Source organism: Pristis pectinata, chromosome 2 (assembly GCF_009764475.1).
Source record: "Pristis pectinata isolate sPriPec2 chromosome 2, sPriPec2.1.pri, whole genome shotgun sequence".
NCBI lineage: Eukaryota > Metazoa > Chordata > Chondrichthyes > Rhinopristiformes > Pristidae > Pristis > Pristis pectinata.
Window position 1 is genome coordinate 25,413,587 of NC_067406.1, and position 18,670 is coordinate 25,432,256.

At 41.6% G+C, this 18,670-nt stretch overlaps 1 protein-coding gene across 4 annotated transcripts in view; it reads left to right on the forward strand.

Moving 5' to 3' along the window:
- ctif (CBP80/20-dependent translation initiation factor) overlaps window positions 1-18,670 on the forward strand; it is a 159,750-nt gene that overhangs the window by 132,885 nt on the left and 8,195 nt on the right. For all 4 annotated transcript variants that reach the window (XM_052040136.1, XM_052040154.1, XM_052040162.1 and 1 more), the window contains 2 exons: window positions 41-340; window positions 13,708-13,863. In XM_052040136.1, the coding sequence (XP_051896096.1) occupies window positions 41-340; window positions 13,708-13,863 (456 nt within the window). The remainder of the gene's footprint in view (window positions 1-40; window positions 341-13,707; window positions 13,864-18,670) is intronic.

Sequence of the window (18,670 nt, forward strand, 5' to 3'; positions counted from 1 at the left end):
TAACTCTTAAATTTAGGTTGAACTCTTTTTGAATGTACAGGATGAAATTTCCTTGAACGTGACTAACCCTCAGAAAACCAAAATGGACAAATTGATAGAAATCCTCAACAGCATGAGGAACAACAGTAGCGATGTGGACTCCAATCTCACAACTTTCATGGAGGAGGCACAAAACTCGACCAACTCTGAGGAGATGCTAAACGAGATAGTTAAAACCATTTATCACAAGGCCGTAACGGACAGGAGTTTTGCTTCAACAGCTGCCAGATTGTGCGATAAAATGTCTCTCTTCATGGTGGAAGGAACTAAATTCCGAAGCTTGCTTCTCAATATGTTACAGGTAAAACTGAGGTTTTATTGTTTGTATGTGTGTTGCTCCAGGTTTCCAGCATCTGCAGTCTCTTGTGTCTCCATTTTGTTATTTATATAAATTGCAACATTTGGCCCAACCTGGGGTACTGATGTTTATCCTTCAAATGACTATACTGATTGCATTTACCTACCCCATTATTAGCTAATCGGTAGGAGCTGATTGGTAGCACAGTTTTAGCTATCTGATAAATTCAAGTAGAAAACAAAGTCAAAACGCATGGTATACTTCATGCATATAATTACTTGGCAAACACCTGCCATCATTATATAACCAAGGAAACAAACTATGCACAAGTCCCAAAAAAGCATAGTTCTGCTTTTCCTCTTATCATTTTACAATAAACCCATCAAATGTTCGTGCAAATGGATATGTCACATAGGTCTGAAGATCCCTGGCTTCTCCATCCCTCTCCATGTTTGCTCAGCAGAAGTGCAAGGAGACAGTTAAATTAGTAGACTGCAGAAAGCAGCCCAGCACACTCCCCCTTCCTGCCTCATTTAATACCATGCACAGTTTTGGAGGGGTCGTGCTGTGGAAACGAGATGAAATGAGCTGATTGATTCTATTAGTGACTGTGAAGACCTGCCAAAGGGAAAAGGTGGATTCTATGGTTGTCGTGGTTTCCTGGGTGCTTTGCCTTTTTGTGCTTGACCCCATTTTGTACAAGTGCTGTTCCTATTGCTAGCAGATTCAATTAGTGTCTTTTCAGGATTACTGCGAAGTCACGTTGTCTTGGTTACCAGTATGGTATTGTTCGTACATCCATCTTATTTATTACTTTAACTCTTTCTCACCCTTAATCACAGAAAACTTTTGGCAATCCCAGTGAAAATTTTTGGAATGTCTACTCTTTCCTAAATAAGGAAAATTCATTTTGTGATGTTTGAATTATGTGTAAAGTGGAGATTCTACAGACCTGTTGTCTTTATTTGTGCTGTATTAACTAGATGTATTTAAGCTTAAAGCAGTTTAGTTATTTATTCATTATGTGGCACATACCAAGGCAACATTTGATGATATTTTACGATGACATCCTGCATTATCATTCAAATGGGTGATTGAAAAAACAATAACACAAAACAACTGGAGCAAGATCTGGCCACCAGGCCTGCTCTGCCACTCAATATGATCATGGCTGATCAACTCCCTTCTGCGCCTGTTCCCCATAACCCTCAATTCCTAGATCTTTGAAATATATTTCCATTTCCACCTTAAATATATCTAATGATCTGGCCTCCACCACCCTTGGAGGCAGAGAATTCCAGGCAATCACAACCCTCAGAAGAAATTTCTAAGCACCTCAGTTTTAATGACTAGCCCCCTTTTTTTATTGTAGCTATGTCTTCTTATTTGTGACTCTCACACTAGTGAAAACATCTCAACATCTGCCTTGTCAAGCCCCCTTAGGATGTTGTATGTTTGAATGAGATCACCCCTCGTTCTTCTAAGCTCCAAAGAATCCAGACCCAAAGCCTCTCCTGCAAGACATAACATGTTCTTTCATTTATTGGGCAAGCTTTGAATTCATTGCCACGCATGTCCAGCAACAGTTAGATTTTTAGTGGGTAAAGAGAGACTACTTCAGTACCACAGTTGTCAGTTATTTATGTCTAGAAATGTAATTGTATAATGCAGGGAAAAAATAAACATTATGCAATTGAAAATTGATGTTAACTGCGGTGAAGTGTGATCATAACCTCTTCCACCCTTTTGTGTGGTTTGTGCATGAGTTGCACATGAAATGATGTTGTTTCCAGTGCAATATTCCATTTAAAGATTTGCAGGAATACATCTACTAAGTTGTCCTGGGAACTGCCATTGTTGGTCTCTACTGGGTCAATAAAGTTTTTTAATAATGCAAAGCTGGACTAGGACCCCTGTACATGCATTCTTGGAACACCTACCTTTTTGATATGGCACCTACTCTCCTTTCCCCTCCTACAGTCTCTGATGTCATTGCCCCCTTACTGCAGGTCGTGACCCCAAAAATCCACCTTTACACCACCCCCAACCCATAAATTTCTCCATCCCTCCTGGTTAATTTTGGTCACATACCTGATCATTGCCTCTGGCCTTGCGAAAGGTGTATTCCCCTACCCCATGCCCATTCCTGGCCCCAGAATTTCTGTGATAGTGCAATTCCCTGCCCACCCTGCTCTCCCACCACCCAGAGATTCCCAAGACCTGCCTTCAGTCCTAGGCCTCCCCCCTTTTTAGTAGAACTCCTAAGGCACCACTAACACTTGCTGCAGAGGGCCCATGATCAAACAACTCGTAGTGCCCTGCTGCGACAACTATCCAGTTGCCTCCATTTGAATGCAGTTACAGAAAAGACTGCACAGTTCATCTGGTTGATTTTGAACACTGACCCATTGTCCAGGCCCTTAAAACCAGATCCAATGTCCCTTTACAAAAAAAAAATTCCGTAGAGTCTGCCTCTCTGGGCAGTCTGCTTCACATGTTTGCTGCCCTCAAGCAAAAACGTAAATAAAGCTGTCTATCTTTTTTTAATATGCTGATGGTACACAATAGTGCAGTTACTCAAGTCACTGTCTCTCAGATCCAGCAACCCAGGTTCAATCCTGACCGCTGGTGCTGCCTATTTTCTCTGAGTTTGACGGATTCCTCCCACACCCCAAAGAGTACAGGTTGGTAGGCTAATTTGGCATTGTAAATTGTCCGTAGTGTAGGTGGGTGGTAGAATCTGGGGGGAGTTGATGGGATTGGGGGAGAATCAAATTGGGATAAGCATAAATGGGTGCTTGAAAGATGCATATTTGGTAGGCTGAAAGGGCCTGTTTCCATGATATGTGATTCTATAGTTTTTATACATCTTTCTCAGGCTTTTCTACCTCCCCCCCCCCCCCCCCCATTTCTTTTTCTGAGATTTTCTTTTCTCCTCTAAGCAGCCAGTTATAATGATTCTAAGTTTATGGAAAGCAAAGTAGACGGATACTTATCAACAGTAAGTGTGCTCATCAGGATTTCTCAGGGTACCCAGAGGAATCAACTGGTCTCATTAAGGATCTTGTGATGTGCTAATGATTAAAGTGTTTATCAACACTAAACACTTTGTGGGGCCAGACAATTCCCAGTTGTAGTGCTGAAGACCAGTGCTCCAGAACTAGCTATACCTCTAACCAAGCTATTCCAGTACAATTATAACACTGGCATCTACCTGACAATGTGGGAAAATTTCCAGGTACATCCTGCTCACAGAAAGAGACAGATTCAATCTTGTTAATTATCAGAATCCATCTGTTCTTAAACATCAGCAAAGTGACAAAAGCTGTCATTGATGGTAACCTCCCCATTGATGCCGTGTCTGGTTTCACAGGAGCACTCAACCCAGACCTCGTCACAGCCTTGGTCCAAACATGCATCAAGTGCAGAATCCCAAAGACGAGGTGAGAGTGACTACCCTTGACGTCACAGCAGGACTTGACAGTGTGTGGCATCAGGAAGTCCTGGTAAAACTGAAGTCAGTAGTCATCAAAGGGAAAGCACAGTGGTTGGATCCATAATTCACGAATAGTTGTGGTTATTGAAGATCAACTGTCCCAGCCCTGGGTCTTCAGTGCAGAGGTTCCATCTAAGCCCAACCACCTTTAGCAGCTTTATCACTGACCTTCCTTTGTAAAGTCAGATATTTGTTGTTGTTTTTGATTTGCTGCATCTCAATAAATGAAGCAGTCCATGCCTGCATACATCAAGCATGGGCTCATAAATGACTAACATTCACACCAAAGTAGTACCTGGCAATGACCAACTCCAACAGAGAGTCTAACCACTTCCACCTGACAGTCAAAGGTATCACCATTCCTGAGACCCCAGCATCAATATCCTGGGGTCACCATTAACCAGAATTAGACCATCCATAAATACTAAGGATAGAAAAGCAAGTTAGAGTTTGGTTATTCTGGAGAGAGTAACTTGCCTCCTCACATCCCACAGCCATCCCATAGCTTATATCAGGAGTATTTTCCTGGATGAGTGCAGTGCTCGACACCATCCAGGATAAATCGGATTACTTGATCGGCATCTTAGCCGTCATTCTAAATGTTTATTCCGTTCCTGCACAGGGGCTGCAGTGCATACCATGCATAAGTGGACTGCAGATACTTACCCAGGCTACTCCAATAACACCCTCCACAACCTATAAGGACAAAGCCAATAGATTCAGGCAAACACCACCACCTACAGATTCCCCTCCAAGTTGCACAGCATTCTTAATTGGAAATATATAGTCATTACTGGTTCAAGCTCTAGAACTTGCTCTCCAGCAGCACTATGGGAATACCTCACCTATAGTTACCATGGAGAAGGACATGGAAGCTGGTGGCTTCAGGGAAGAGAGCAGTAATATCCTGAAACATGCAGATATTTCAAAAAAGGTGTTGGCATATAAAGGTGTATAAATTCCCAGGTACTGGAGGATGGCTAATTATGTGCCTTTATTTAAGAAGGGGTGCAAGGACAAGCTAGGGAACTACAATTTGGTGAGCCTAACATCAGTGGTGGGAGAATTACTGGAAGCAATTCTGGGAGCAGGATTTATTTGCATTTGGAAAGTCAAGGACTGATTTGGGGATAGTCAGTGTGGCTTTGTGTCTGGGAAACAGTGTCTTACAAATTTGAGGTTTTTTTTCTGAAGAGGTGACCTGGAGGATTGATCAGGGCAGGGCTGTAGATGTTGCCTATATGAATTTTAGCAAGGCCTTTGACAAGGTCCTGCATGGTAGGTAGGTCCAGGAGGTTAGAACACGTGATCCATGGTGCGCTAGCAACTTGGATACAAAATTGGCTTGGTGACAGGAGGCAGAGTGGTAGTGGAGAGTTATTTTCCAGATTGGAGACCTGTGACTAGTAGTGTGCCACGTTAATGATTTGGATGAGAATGTAGGTGGCATGGTCAGTACGTTTACGGATGACACCAAAATTGGTGGTGTAGTGGACAGTGAAGAAGGTTGTCTAAGGTTACAGCATGATATTGATCAACTGGGAACATGTGTAAAGGAACACAAGATTGCATTTTGAGGGGCACGAGATACTGGAATCTGGAGCACCACAAAAGGCACTAGAAGAACTCTGTGGGTCGGGTAGTATCCATGGAGGGAAATGGACAGTCGACGCAGGAGAGAGGCGGATGAGGGCAGGAATGATGTCAAAAGCTGGGAGGTGATGGGTGAAAGTGACAAAGGGCTGAAGATGATGAAAAATTATGGATTTCCCTCCATAGGTGCTGCCTGACTCGCTGAGTTCCTTCAGCGCCTTTTGTGTTGCTCCAGATGAAATTTAACTCTGACAAGTGCAAAGTGATGCATTTCGGGCAGTTAAATCGGGCTAGGACGTGCACAGTAAATGGCAGAGCCCTGGGAAATGGTGTTGAACAGAGACCGTGGGGTACAAGTACATAGTTCCTTGGAAAGTGGCAACACTGGTAGACGGTAGTGAAGAAGGCATGTGGCATGCTTGCCTTCATCAGCCGTGGTACTGAATACAAGAGTTGGTTCATCAGGATGCATGTTGGTTAGACCTCACTTGGAATATTGTGTGCAGTTCTGGTTGCTACGCTACAGGAAGGAAGTGATTAACCTAGAGAGGGTGCAGAAAAGATTCCCAGGAATGTTGCCTGGCTGGAGAGCTTGAGTTGTAAGGAGAGATTGGACAGGCTGGAACTGTTTTCCCTGGAGTAAAGGAGGCTGAAGGGTGACCTTAGAGGTTTATAAAATTGAGAAGCATAAATAAGGTAGATAGTCGGTCTTTTTCCTGGGGGTAATCGAGTCTAGAACTAAGGGGAATAGGTTTAAGGTAACCAGAGAAAGATTTAAAGGGGATCTGAGGGGCAAGTTTTTCTCCACACAGGGTGGCTGGTATATATGGAATGAGCTGTCAGAAAAGGTGATAGATGCAGGTACAATTGCAACATTTTAAACATTCATAAAAACATTCAGACAGGTACATTTGGAGGGATATGGGACAAACGCAGACAAATGGGATTAGCTTAGTTAGGAACCTTGGCCACCGTGGACCAGTTGGGCTGAAAGGCCTGTTTCCATGCTATATAACTCTATGAACGTATAAACGTTCACCAGAAGGACTGTTGCAGTCCAACACCCAGATTTGGAAAAACGAAAAGAATTTCTGTTTAAAAAAACTGGACTATTCTCTACACACATTCACTTTTTCAGTACGACATAGAGAAAGAAGGCTTTAAGTGTGTGACCTTCAACTTAATCACGAGAGACAGCAGATGTGCTGGTATCCTATTTGCTGCGCTGTAGGGATGCTGCATTGATTCCTGAAAAATCTCTTATCAGAGGAACCAGCAGTATAAGATTTTCTGCTCATCCTTGACCTTGGCAAATCAATGTTGTAGCATGGGACACGATGATACAAATTCGATGCTACACTAACCAGTTGCCGGAAGCAGTAATGTCACTAGTGCAGGAAATGCAGATGACTAAGATTGCTACCCATCTTTGGTATCTACTTTGAGATTACAAAGGAATTTGGTTAACTTGCCAATGGCAGCCTTGTTAGATGTGGCAGAACCATCTACAATACTTGTAAAGAAGGATGGGCATTCCACTGAAATATTCTCTCTCCTGGTTATGGTATACAATAGCAAGGTGGTTAAGTGGTTAAGTAATTGGACCAGCCTTAGAGTTCTGGACCATTGATCCACAGGTGTGACTTTGAATCCCACCCTAGCAGCTGGAAGAATTTTAATTCAAGTAAATGAATTAATCTTGAATTTATTACATTAAGTAATCTGATAATGGTGACAATGTTACTATAGATCATTGTTTAAAAAAAATCTACTAGCCTATATGAGATTCCAAACCACTCAATTTAGTTGACTCCTTAGCTGCTTCCTCAGTTCAGTGGCAGGAGGAAACCCACATCGTCACGGGAAGAGTGCAAATTTTACATAGATAACACCTGAAGTCAGGATTGAACCCGTGTCACTGATGCTGCAAGGAAGTGGCTTTACTAGCTGCACCACCTTGCCACCCATCAAAATGTGTAGGGATTACTGAAAAAGGTAATTAGCAGGGACAAGAGGGGGGCACAAAATAGGACTGGTGGGCAAAATTTAAGGAAAATCCTGAAGCATGTTATTAGTACATTAAGTTCAGGATGATAACCAGAGAGAGAGTAGGGACCAAAGTGGCAATCTGAATGTGGAGACGGAAGGCATGGGTGTGGTCTTAAATGAATGCTTTATCATCTATATTCACTATGGAGAAGGACATGAATTTAGGAAGTGGGACAGTGGAATTCTAGAACTTGTTATGGAAAGGAAGAGGTCTAAGCTGTCTTAGTGGATAAATCCCCAAGGGCCTGATGGCATGTATCTCAAGTTGCTGTGGGGAGTAAGGGAGGAGATTGCTGGGGCTCCAACAGAAATGTTCAGATCTTCTTTGGCCGCAGAAGGCGGCACGGTAGCATAGTGGTTAGCGCAACGCTATTACAGCATCAGCGATCGAGGTTCGATTCCCGTCACTGTCTGTAAGGAGTTTGTACGTTCTCCTATTTCCTCCGGGAGCTCCGGTTTCCTCCCGCATTCCAAAGACACATGGGTAGGTTAATTTGGGTTTAAAAAATGGGCGGCCTGGACTCGTTGGGCCGGAAGGGCCTGTTACCACGCTGTAAATAAAATTTTAAAAATTTAATTTAAAAAAGATTACTAGAGTACAGTGGATGTTTATTCAAGAAGAGCAGCAGGGATAAGTCGTATAACTGAAGGCCAGTGATTCTAAAATCAGTGGCAGGGAAACAATTCTGAGCAACAGGACTAATCTGTATTTGGAGGGGCAGGGATCAGTCAGGGATAGTCAGCAAGACTTTGCTAAGGAGACGCCCCCTCTGACTATTTTGATTGAATTTTGCAAGGAGTTGACTAAATGTGTTGAAGGTAATACAGTTGATGTCGTCTACTTGGATTTCACTAAAGCCTTTGACAAGGTCCCATATGGAAGACTGGTGCAAAAGGTAAGGGCCCACAGGATCCAAAGCATCTTGGCAAATTGGATTTGAAATTGATTTAGAGAAAGGAGACAGGGTGATGGTCAAGGGTTATTTTTTTGTGATTGGAAGTCTGTGACCAGTGGTATACCACAGTGATTCATGCTGTTTATTACATACATTAACAATCTGAATGCAGGAGGTATGATTAGAAAGCTTGCAGATAATATGGAAATTAGTGGTATTGATAGTGAGAAGGGGAGTTTTTAACTATAGACTAAATTGATCAGATTGTAAACTGGGCAGAGAAATGGCAAATGAAATTTAATCTTGAAAAGTACAAGGAGATACATTTTGGGAAGAGAAATGAGATTAGGATATACACAATGGTGGAAACCTAGGAAGTACTGAAGATCAAAGACCTTGTTGTGCATGTCCAAGGATCCCTAATAACAGCAGCATAAGTAGAGAAGGTGGTTAAGAAGTTACACAGGACACTTGTTGTCATAAACTGGGGCATAGAAAACAAGCCAACTGGAAAGGTTGTGATCCTGGCTGTGCAGAAAGTCCTGAAAGAGGTTGGAGATGGGTATCCCTTGCACAATGCCAGTCAGGTCAAACAATATGCTAAATAATTCAACATGCAAATACAAAAGTATGCTTTTGTGTGTTCCCCTATTGTAGTTGTCACCTGATTCTAGATGAAAGACATGATGGTGCTGGAGGAACTCAGCAGTCAGGCAGCATCCATGGAGAAAAGCAGGTGGAAAATGTTTCAGGTCAGGACCCTTCTTCAGGACTGAAGATAGGAAAAGAGGAAACCCAATATATAGGAGGGAAAAGTAGAGCAGTGATAGGGTGGACAAAAGAGGGGAGGCAGGGTGGGCACAAGCTGGTGACGGGTAGATGCAGGCAAGAGATAGTGATAGGCAGGTGAAGGGGAGGAAAGGGTAGAAAAAAGATAGTCTAGGAAAGGGAAGAAAAGAGGCATGGTTGGGGGTGGGAGTTTTGGGTGGGGGGAGGTGGTGTTGCAGGGATTACTTAAAGTGGGAGAATTCAATGCCTTTGGGCTGCATGGTTCCAAGACAAAAAATGAGCTGCTGTTCCTCCCAGTTTGCGTTTGGCAGTGGAGGAGGCTGAGGACTGACCTATGAGTGATGGAATGGGAGGGGGGGGTTGAAGTGACTGTCAATGGGGAGAGGCAGATCACGGTTACAGATGGAGTGTAGGTGTTCTGTGAAATGGTCACCTAGTCTGCGTTTGGTCTCACCAGTGTAGAGGGGGCCACACTTGGAGCACCAAATGCAGTAGGTGATATTAAGGGAGGTGCAAGTAAATCTTTATCACATGAAAGGACTGTTTGGGTCCCTGGATGGAAGTTGTGTAGGGGCAGGTGCTGCACCCATGGTGGGGGCCGTGTCCTGATTCTTCCAGGGCAGAACTGATATTCCATCTGAGAAGCAAGCATCCTTACTTCTGCATCCCTCTCACCTCACTGTTTACTATTTCCAGATTTCACTCCATGTTAAACAAATGTCTCCCATTTAGTCTATTCAATCTTCCCAGTACCAGTATCTAAGCTGCTTCTTGGTGGTATTTGGCATAATAATGTGGTGTTCTCCATGGTGTGCTGCTTGCACATGGTGATGGTGGGGCTGGGTGGGGTTTCTGAGAAGGCGGTATCTCCAGTAACTTTTCCAAAGATAAAGGCACAAAGAGTCTGGTAATGAACTCGCATGACATCTTTGATACATGCCTAGTAGACATACAGATATGAACAGACACGACATGCATTGCTGTGAATGGAGGAGGCATGTTACTGGTACAGTTAACATACCTTCATTGGTGACATCTTCAGCTTCAGTGGGAATGGCAGCCTGGGCAACCTCATTGTCATAAGGAGGAGCCTATTCTGCAGCCTGGTCAGCCTTTGGGGCTGGAAGGGTGCTCCATGTGTCAATCTGCACATGTCTACAGGAGGTAAATGACTCAAAATATATTCCTGTGATAAAATAGATAGTACAGGAGCTTGTGTACCTCATGTCCTTTTCTCAATTAATTCCATTGTCTGGTATGATCGGAGCTGATTCTCTCAAATCCTGTTGCTCTCCCCAGAACTAAAAAGCAGAAAACGCAGATGTATATCGGAAACAAAGACGGAACCTGTTGGAAATAGTCTGTCTGGACCAGGTGTAAATAGACAATGAATAAGAGAGAAACCATTTTTTTAAAAAAGCACACAGGCTCTGATAGATTGCCAGCTGTATTCTATGATGTAAAGGAGGAATACTGGGAAAGGCTTGCAGGTCGGGCAGCATCAGTAGGGAGAGAGAGAGGAAAATTGTTTTATCAGAACTGGCCAGTGATGGGAAAGCAAAATATTTCAGAAAATGAAAATCTATAACAAAAATAGAAAATGCTTGAAACATTTAGCAGGTCAGAGTAGAAAAAGTGCAAACATCCCATATTGACAACCTCTCACCACGAAAGCAGAAATACCATCTGTGCTCCATCCCCCACAGATGCTGCCTGACCTGCAGAGCATCCTCAATAGTCCCTGCTGCTGCATCAGCACTGACTGGTTCTCACACAAACTGGAAAGGCTAGTTATCCAAAATAATCGAATTTAGTGTTAAGTCTCAACAGCTTCAATGCATCAGATCAGATGTTATTCTGGGAGTTTATTCCAGCCTTTGTTGGAATAGTGTAAGGACTTAAAGACAGAGGTTCAAGTGGGATAGAGAATCAAAGTGATAGGCAACTGTGATGTTCAAGGTCCTTACAGGTGGGATACAACACCAGTTTTTCTCTGACCACAGATGCTGCCTGACCTGCTGTGCTTTCCTAGTATTCTCCCTTATTTCTAATTTTAAGCCACTGCTTTGTTCTGTATCTTGGAGCTCCAGTAGGGTTTTTTGTTCTGTTTCTCTCCTCTGTTCTCTCTCAATTTACCCTCCTTCAGACAGATTAGCTGCAGTAAGAAAGCCTTTGGCACCCTCTTTCAATCAGCAATCTCTGTCATCCTTCTCTCTCCCCTCCTTATTAAAAACACTTTTCTCCCCACCCTTTGCAATTTAAACATACCTGTCTTTTCCCAGTCCTGTACAATGGTCATCAAACTAAAACATTAACTTGATTTCTCTTTCCAGAGGTACTGCTTGACTTAATATTTTCACTATTTTCTTTTTTAAAAGCTCTCTCCAAAATAATTGAGGGAGTGAAGCAAAGATTCACCAAGCTAGTACCTGGAATGGCGGGCCTGTTATGTGAGGGACGATTGAGGAGGCTAGAGTTTAGAAGAGTGCAAGGTGACTTCACTAAAGTGTACAAAATTATCAGAGGGCTTAACAGGGTAGATGTGTGGCAAATGTTTGCCTTGGCTGAGGAGTCTGCAACCATAGGTCACGGTCTTAATATAATGGATGAGTCATTTAGGACTGGAATGAGGAGAAATTTCTTTACTCAAAGGGTAGTGAATCTTTAGAATTCTCTACCCCAGAGGCCTGTGGAAGGTCAATCATTGAGTGCATTTATGATAGAGATCAATAAATTCATGTTTATTAAAGGAATTGAGGGATATATGGATAGGGCATAAAAATGTTTGAGTTAGATCATCCAGGATCTTGTTGAATGGTGATACAGGCTCTTATTTCTTAAATTCCTGTGAGGTACCAAAATTGGAGATGGGAAAAGACGAGGTGCATGGGATTATTTTTCAACCAATTTTGATAAACTTCTCTGTCTAATTTGATAAATGACACCAAACTGACAAAAGCTAAGGTCAGAAGATGAAAATGTTCAATATTTTGTCTTGAATTAACTGATCTAATCTGGGGTTGTGACATTTCAAATTGCTCATCCCTTTAGTATAGAAAAGGGGCAAAACAAGCCAGTATTCCAAACCTGATCATTCTCCAGCTGGCCCCGCTAAAAGGGATGTGTCTCTTTTCCTCTTCCCATGTGTGACCCATCCCAGCAGAATGATTGGGGGATAGGTCACAGGTGGGGGGGGGGGGGGGGGATGAGAGAGACGCACACTCCTTTTAGCAGGGCCAACTGGAGGTTTTGATAAAACTGTCAGCAGTCTTTTTATACAAGACAAAAATAAATATGTTAATTTCAAATTGCTGCAGTTACACGATTGGTATGCTTCAGTGTGATTCGAGTGAAGTCCTGAGGTAATGAGAAGTGCATTAGATAGCCAGTGACATGGTTGAAATAGATTGAGTGTGTGCTGCTGTGCACTTTCTGTTTTGAAGGCTGTATTTGTTAACTACAATTACAAAGGTCAGAGCACTTACCCTAGCAAGAGTGGAGAAAGTTCTCCCTGGCTGAGGAGTCTACAACAAGGACTCGCCCTGGTCCTAGGTGTATGAGAACTCGCTTCTGGTGGTGAATTCCATTCCTGCCATCTTTTTATCTTCTGGTATGTGGGCTCTCCTGATGCCTTTGGCACAGAAAATATGGCTCCTCCTCATCACCTCATCCACAAGAATAAAAAAGTCTCTTGAGGAAGTAGACTTGTGTAGACTAAGACTTTATTCCCTGGAACATAGGAAATTGAGGGGTGACCTGACCTTGATTTACAAGCAGGTATCCAAGCACATGAGGAGCATAGAGTGAAAGTACATCATCTTTTTCCCTGGGAGGGGTTGTGAAAAGCAAGAGGGCATAGGTTTAAGATCAGAGCTGAGAGATTTTAAAAAAAAAATGTGGTATCAGCCAGCTTCTTCATGCAAAGGGTGCTGTGCATTTGGAATGAGCTGCCAGAAATAGTGGTTGAGGGGGGCACATTAGCAATGCCTAAATGCCATCTAGATAAGTACATGGATAAGAGAGGTTTAGGGGGCTATGGGCCAAACACAGGCAGATGGGACTTGCTTACTGGGCAACACAGTCGATATGGATGAGTTGGGCCGGAAGGCCTGTTTCCGTGCTGTAAGCCTCTGACTCTAAGTGGCATCACCCTCTCTCTCATGTTTTGCCCTTTGCAGCCATGATGTCAAGACACCAAATTGGCCAGGTGTTATTTAAGTGCTTGACCCTTAACATCTATTATTGCATGGATCAGCAGGTATTTGACATTGAAACTTTCTTCATTGTTAACAGTGCCTTATGCAGGGAAGTGAAGTATTTGGTGTTCAAGACACAAATGGATGTTTTTCTCTAGGGCCATGACTAACTACTGGTTCCAGCTACACTGGCATGGATAGTCAGAGGTTAAGTGTGCAGCACAAGTTTAACACTCTTATATGGGGCAGTTGAATCACTTGTGACTAGAGCTGTGGATAGGACATCAACAGGGTGAATATACAAAGGAAGTAGGCCAATAATTTAAGATCTTTTTTTTTGTCTTGTTTCAGAAAGATTTCACGGTGAGAGATGAGCTACAGCAAACTGACGTAGAGCACTGGCTTGGATTCATCACCTTTCTCTGCGAAGTATTTGGAATCATGCGAAGCAACGCGGGAGAGCCCTTCCGTGTGCTCGTCTGTCCTATCTACACATGTCTCCGGGAGGTAGGTGAATTCAACCTTGATCCCAATGGTCTGCTGAAAAAGAAGAATTTGTAGATAGTCCTAGAGAAGGGCTTTCAGTTGGTTCTTCCAACCTTGCCCTTGGAATTGCAACTGACCTTCAGTGACATGTAAGCTCCAGGTATATCACACTTTGCTGTGCTGCCTTTCAGGAAGGGGTTGGTATGAAAGCTGCAGAAGTCATCCTAAAATTTCACTTACTTGGTTTGCATTTTATTCCAATTTGTGGCCATTTTATTGGTTATATTTTTTTTATTATCTTGGAATACTGTGAAGCTTGTTTTTTAATCTCCAAACTGTCATGCTTTCTTGAGAGAATCCAGGGTTTTTTTTTACCCTTACTGTGATTGTCCTCTGCTTCCATTCCATTGGCCTCAACAAAGACCCATTTGTGTTGTGTCAATGATTTTTTAATGTGTTGTGTGTATAAAGCTGGTATAAAGAAACTCTTCAGCAAAAGCGGAACCTTTGGTAGCAAATATCCTGTAATTTGAGAATTAAAATCCACCTTTATAAAAGAAGCAATTTTTTTTAAAGTATGAATTTCAAAGCAAAGCATTAAAAGGAAACTGATGTAGAGTTGGGGAGGGGAGTTCACTCAGCTCACAGTTTGAACCACTGAAAATCTTGATAATAAGAAGGAGCCTTTATCTCAAAATTAATGTGTTTTTTTCCAGAGTCAATTGGCTCTTTATTCTTTGATATTGTGTGTGTTTTTGTTTTTACCAAAGTGAAAGGGTGACAGTGTGCCATGCTGTAAACTGCTAGTCACAGTCAAGTAAGTTGACACTAGTATCATGGGGAATGGGCTTTTGAAATGGTTAGTATTGTGTTCAGTGGTAATATTAGGTACAAAAATGGGATGTCACTTAGTATTGCAATCTCCATGACATTGAACAAAAAAAAAACAAAAATAAATTAATGACTTCACACATCTCATATCACTGGAATTGTCACAGAAACATTAGCATAAAGCTGACGAGAAGTTTAAAATTGTGCAAATGCATCTTTATGATACGTTGTCTGACAAAGGAATCACTAATAAAGCCTTTATTATAAGAAATAGAACCAACCAGCTATTCAAAACCCTGGATACAGAATGAGGGTAAACTCTCAGTAGTTTGAGGTGAATGACTTGCACCTCGATTCTTTTGACTATTAGGAGATGGAATACCCTCGCTTCAATGGGTACTGCCTGATCATGGGGACAGGAGTATGCTTTTTAGCCTTTTTTAATCTGTTCCTCAATTCATTGAAATTTGTGGTTTATGATGTCACACTGAGCATTTACTTGGAAGTTATTTGTGAAATGCTTGCTCTCTCTGGTCCTTCCAACCTTGTCATTGGAATTGCCAATGGCTTTCAGTGATGAAAAATCCAGGAATGGTGACATTGTGCTCAAGTTAATGGACTAGCCTATAGTCACTGTGATTAAATTAACGGATAGATGCTAAGGTCCCGGCCAAATGACTGGGGCTTGAGTTCAGATTTTAAATTTGGCTAGTTTTATAAATTCTGGAATTAAAAGTCTGAAATCAATAGTTTTAACCATGAACTCACTGGATTGTCATCGAACCCCATTTGGTTCAGTCATTACCTTTTAGGGAAGGAAATCTGCTGCTCATAGCTAGTTTGGATTATTGGTTACTCCAGACCCACCACAGCAACGTAGTTGACTTATGACAAGCCATTCTGCTCAAGGAAAATCAGGGATGGGAACTAAATGCTCTAATGCCTACTCCCTGTGGCCTAACTCCATATTCTTGCACCTTTGGTTTAAAACAAAAACTTGGTCACTCAGCATGAAAATTAACCTAGTTTTATTTGCAAATTTTCCTTCATCCTCTGCACTTAGAAGTGTCTCCTATCTCCACTCCAGACTTCACAGGAGCATTTGATCTTCAAACTAATCGGGAATGAACTGTTCGTTTGATGTTCTGCTGTGGTTCTCATCATACATGCACTCTATAATGTTTTGCAACAGCTTACCAGGTTTAACAACCTACCCTGTGATCTGTACCACTGAGAAGAATAGAAGAAGCAGTGATGATTCCCCTCCTAAACTACATAACTGTCTTCACCTGGCCATATAGTTACCATTCCTTCATGCTGCTGAGTCGCCATCTTAAAATTTCTCATGGCACTGTGGAGGCGTATCACAAGGGTGCACAAAGAGCCATTATTACTATGAAGTTCATGAATTAACTAAAATAAAAATAAATCAGCCTTTCCAGTACTATCCATATCTGAGAGCCAATGGACATGTCCTGAATCCTGTGCATTTAGATCAATGTTATCACGTAGAGGTTCCTTCATGGCTCAGAATTTATTCAATATACAACAAATGTAATGCTCTAATCCCTAAAATAAAAACAAAAAAATGTGAAAAGTCCTTAGCCAGTCAGACAGCATCTGTGTGCAGAGAAATAGAGTTAATGTTTCAGGTGAAGACTCCTGGTCTATGATGAGTTGCTAACCATAGTGATGGTCATAATAAAGTGAGCCTCATGATTCCTCTGAGTTAAGGGGAAAACTTCCCAGTACCCCTAGGCCTGATTTTTATTTTGTCCCCATTGACATCCTAATGGAAATATTCACAAATGAATTTAGGATCGGATTAAGGTACGATTGTAATGGATGACCCTCTGCATTCATATGTTGTTAACCACTTGAGCGAGGAAGCAAAATACCCTTGACATTGCATCTCAGCAGTAAATCAGTGCCTTCAAGATGGGAAAGAAAATTGAAGAGAAGAAAGAACTTTTTATATTAGGTGTAGAGATACACACATGGCACTGAATTTTTTGTACAGCATGCTGGGATTTGTAGTGGTGTCACTGAATGTAATAGAAATTTGATTAAGATCCATGTAAAAGCATTTCACCAGAACGCTACACGTTCCCTGAAAAAAAGTGATAGATGGCAATATCCAGGTTTTCAAAATGCTGACCACATGAGAGGGAATTTTCCAAACATTATAAATCTTGAACAGATTCCTAAAGATCATTTATCAATTAATAAAAAGAAATGAATGAATCTTGAACTATACAGTGATAAAGCACAGGAGGAGACCATTGTAACATCACAACACTGCCTGGAGGATCTTCTGAATTTGTCCCACTCTCCTGCTCTTTCCTTAGTCCTATCATTTATTTTCCCTTTTAAATATTTATTGTATTTTCTTCTGGAAGTTGCTGCTTTCACAGTGTATTCTTGGCTTATAAATTGTAGGGAATGTGGAAATGTGGCATGTAAAGTGGGTTGGATAGTTTGGAATGTTGTTCAGTCTGTCTCCAGCACCTTTTATCTTATGGTGCAGTAATCTGTTACGGGTAGCAATCTTCTCTTTTACTTGGGGATCACTAGCAGTGGGTGTACAAGCTGAGAAGCTTTACACCAGAAGTGAACCTGCTGCTGAATATATCTAAGTTCTCTCTGTTAAGAGTAGTTGAAATATTTGTCACACTTGCAAGCTACTTGGACATCAACATCGCTGTCTTTTACATAACCTGTTTAATGCTATCTGATGTGACTGTGGGATTGTGTGGAGCAGAAATGAAGAATAAGAGCCTGAGTGTCAACCCTTTCTGACAAGGGGTGAATATATATAAAAGCTCTAGTTACTATTTTTTACTAAATGGTAGAATAAATCCACTGTGTTTTATATCTTCAGAAGCCTTGAGGAATGCTCATTTTATTTTAAAAAAATATATATAATTTTTATTTAAAATTAGAACTGTTTATTCCCTTCTCCTGCAAGTGTGGATTGTGCTGGAATTCCATGCGCACCAATTATTTGACAAGGTCTCAGTTAAATGTTCATTTATCGTATTTTAGGCCAGATGATGAGTGCTGCAAGGGTACAGGGACCAGAAATCCTGGATATTTTTTGTTTCTGTAATCTAATGATACTGAGGTTGGTTGCAGCACACTTAGTACAGCTCCAATAAATCAGCTAATATCAGTCTCAATTCCAGTCTGGACAAATTGCCAATGCACCAAAAGATACTTTTACCAGCATATCCATAATGAAGGGAATTACACTTTTACATCATGGAGATAGCACTGACAAATCATTCCCTCATATATGTATTTCCTATCTTAATAATGGGGAGTATATCCATTAATGAGATCTTTTGGAAATTTTTCTTCAGCTTCTCTAATCCAAACTGGGAAACTTGTAATTTCTGGTTAAATCGAAAAGATTAAATCCTGTTAGTCGTAACCTGTTTGATATGTTTAAGAAGGGGGAAAACTTCAGGAGACGGTTAATGTAGGATTTCATTAACATAGCAGGATGAGGTACTTTAGTTGCAAGGTTAGACTGGAAAAGTTGGAGTTGCTCTCCTTGGAGCAAAGAACGTTGAGATGAGATTATGTAGAATATGCAGCATTATGTCTGATGCAGATTAAGTAAAAAGAAAAAAGCTGTTCTCATTACCAGATGGGCTGGTCCCAGGGGACACAGTTAACATTTTGAACTACAAGGGGTATATTAAGGAAAAATGTTTTATTGCTATTGGTTTATTACTGTCACTTTTAACCAGGTACAGTGAAAAACTTGTCTTGCATGCCGATTGTACAAGTCAATTCATTACACAGCCCAGTTACATTGGGTTAGTACAGAGTGCATTGATGTAGTACAGGTAAAAACAATAACAGTACAGAGTAAAATGCAGTGCACTGTCACAACAAGATAGGTCGTGAGGTCATAGTCCATCTCATTGTATAAGGAAACTGTTCAATAGTCTTATCACAGTGGGATAAAAGCTGTCCTTAAGCCTGGTGG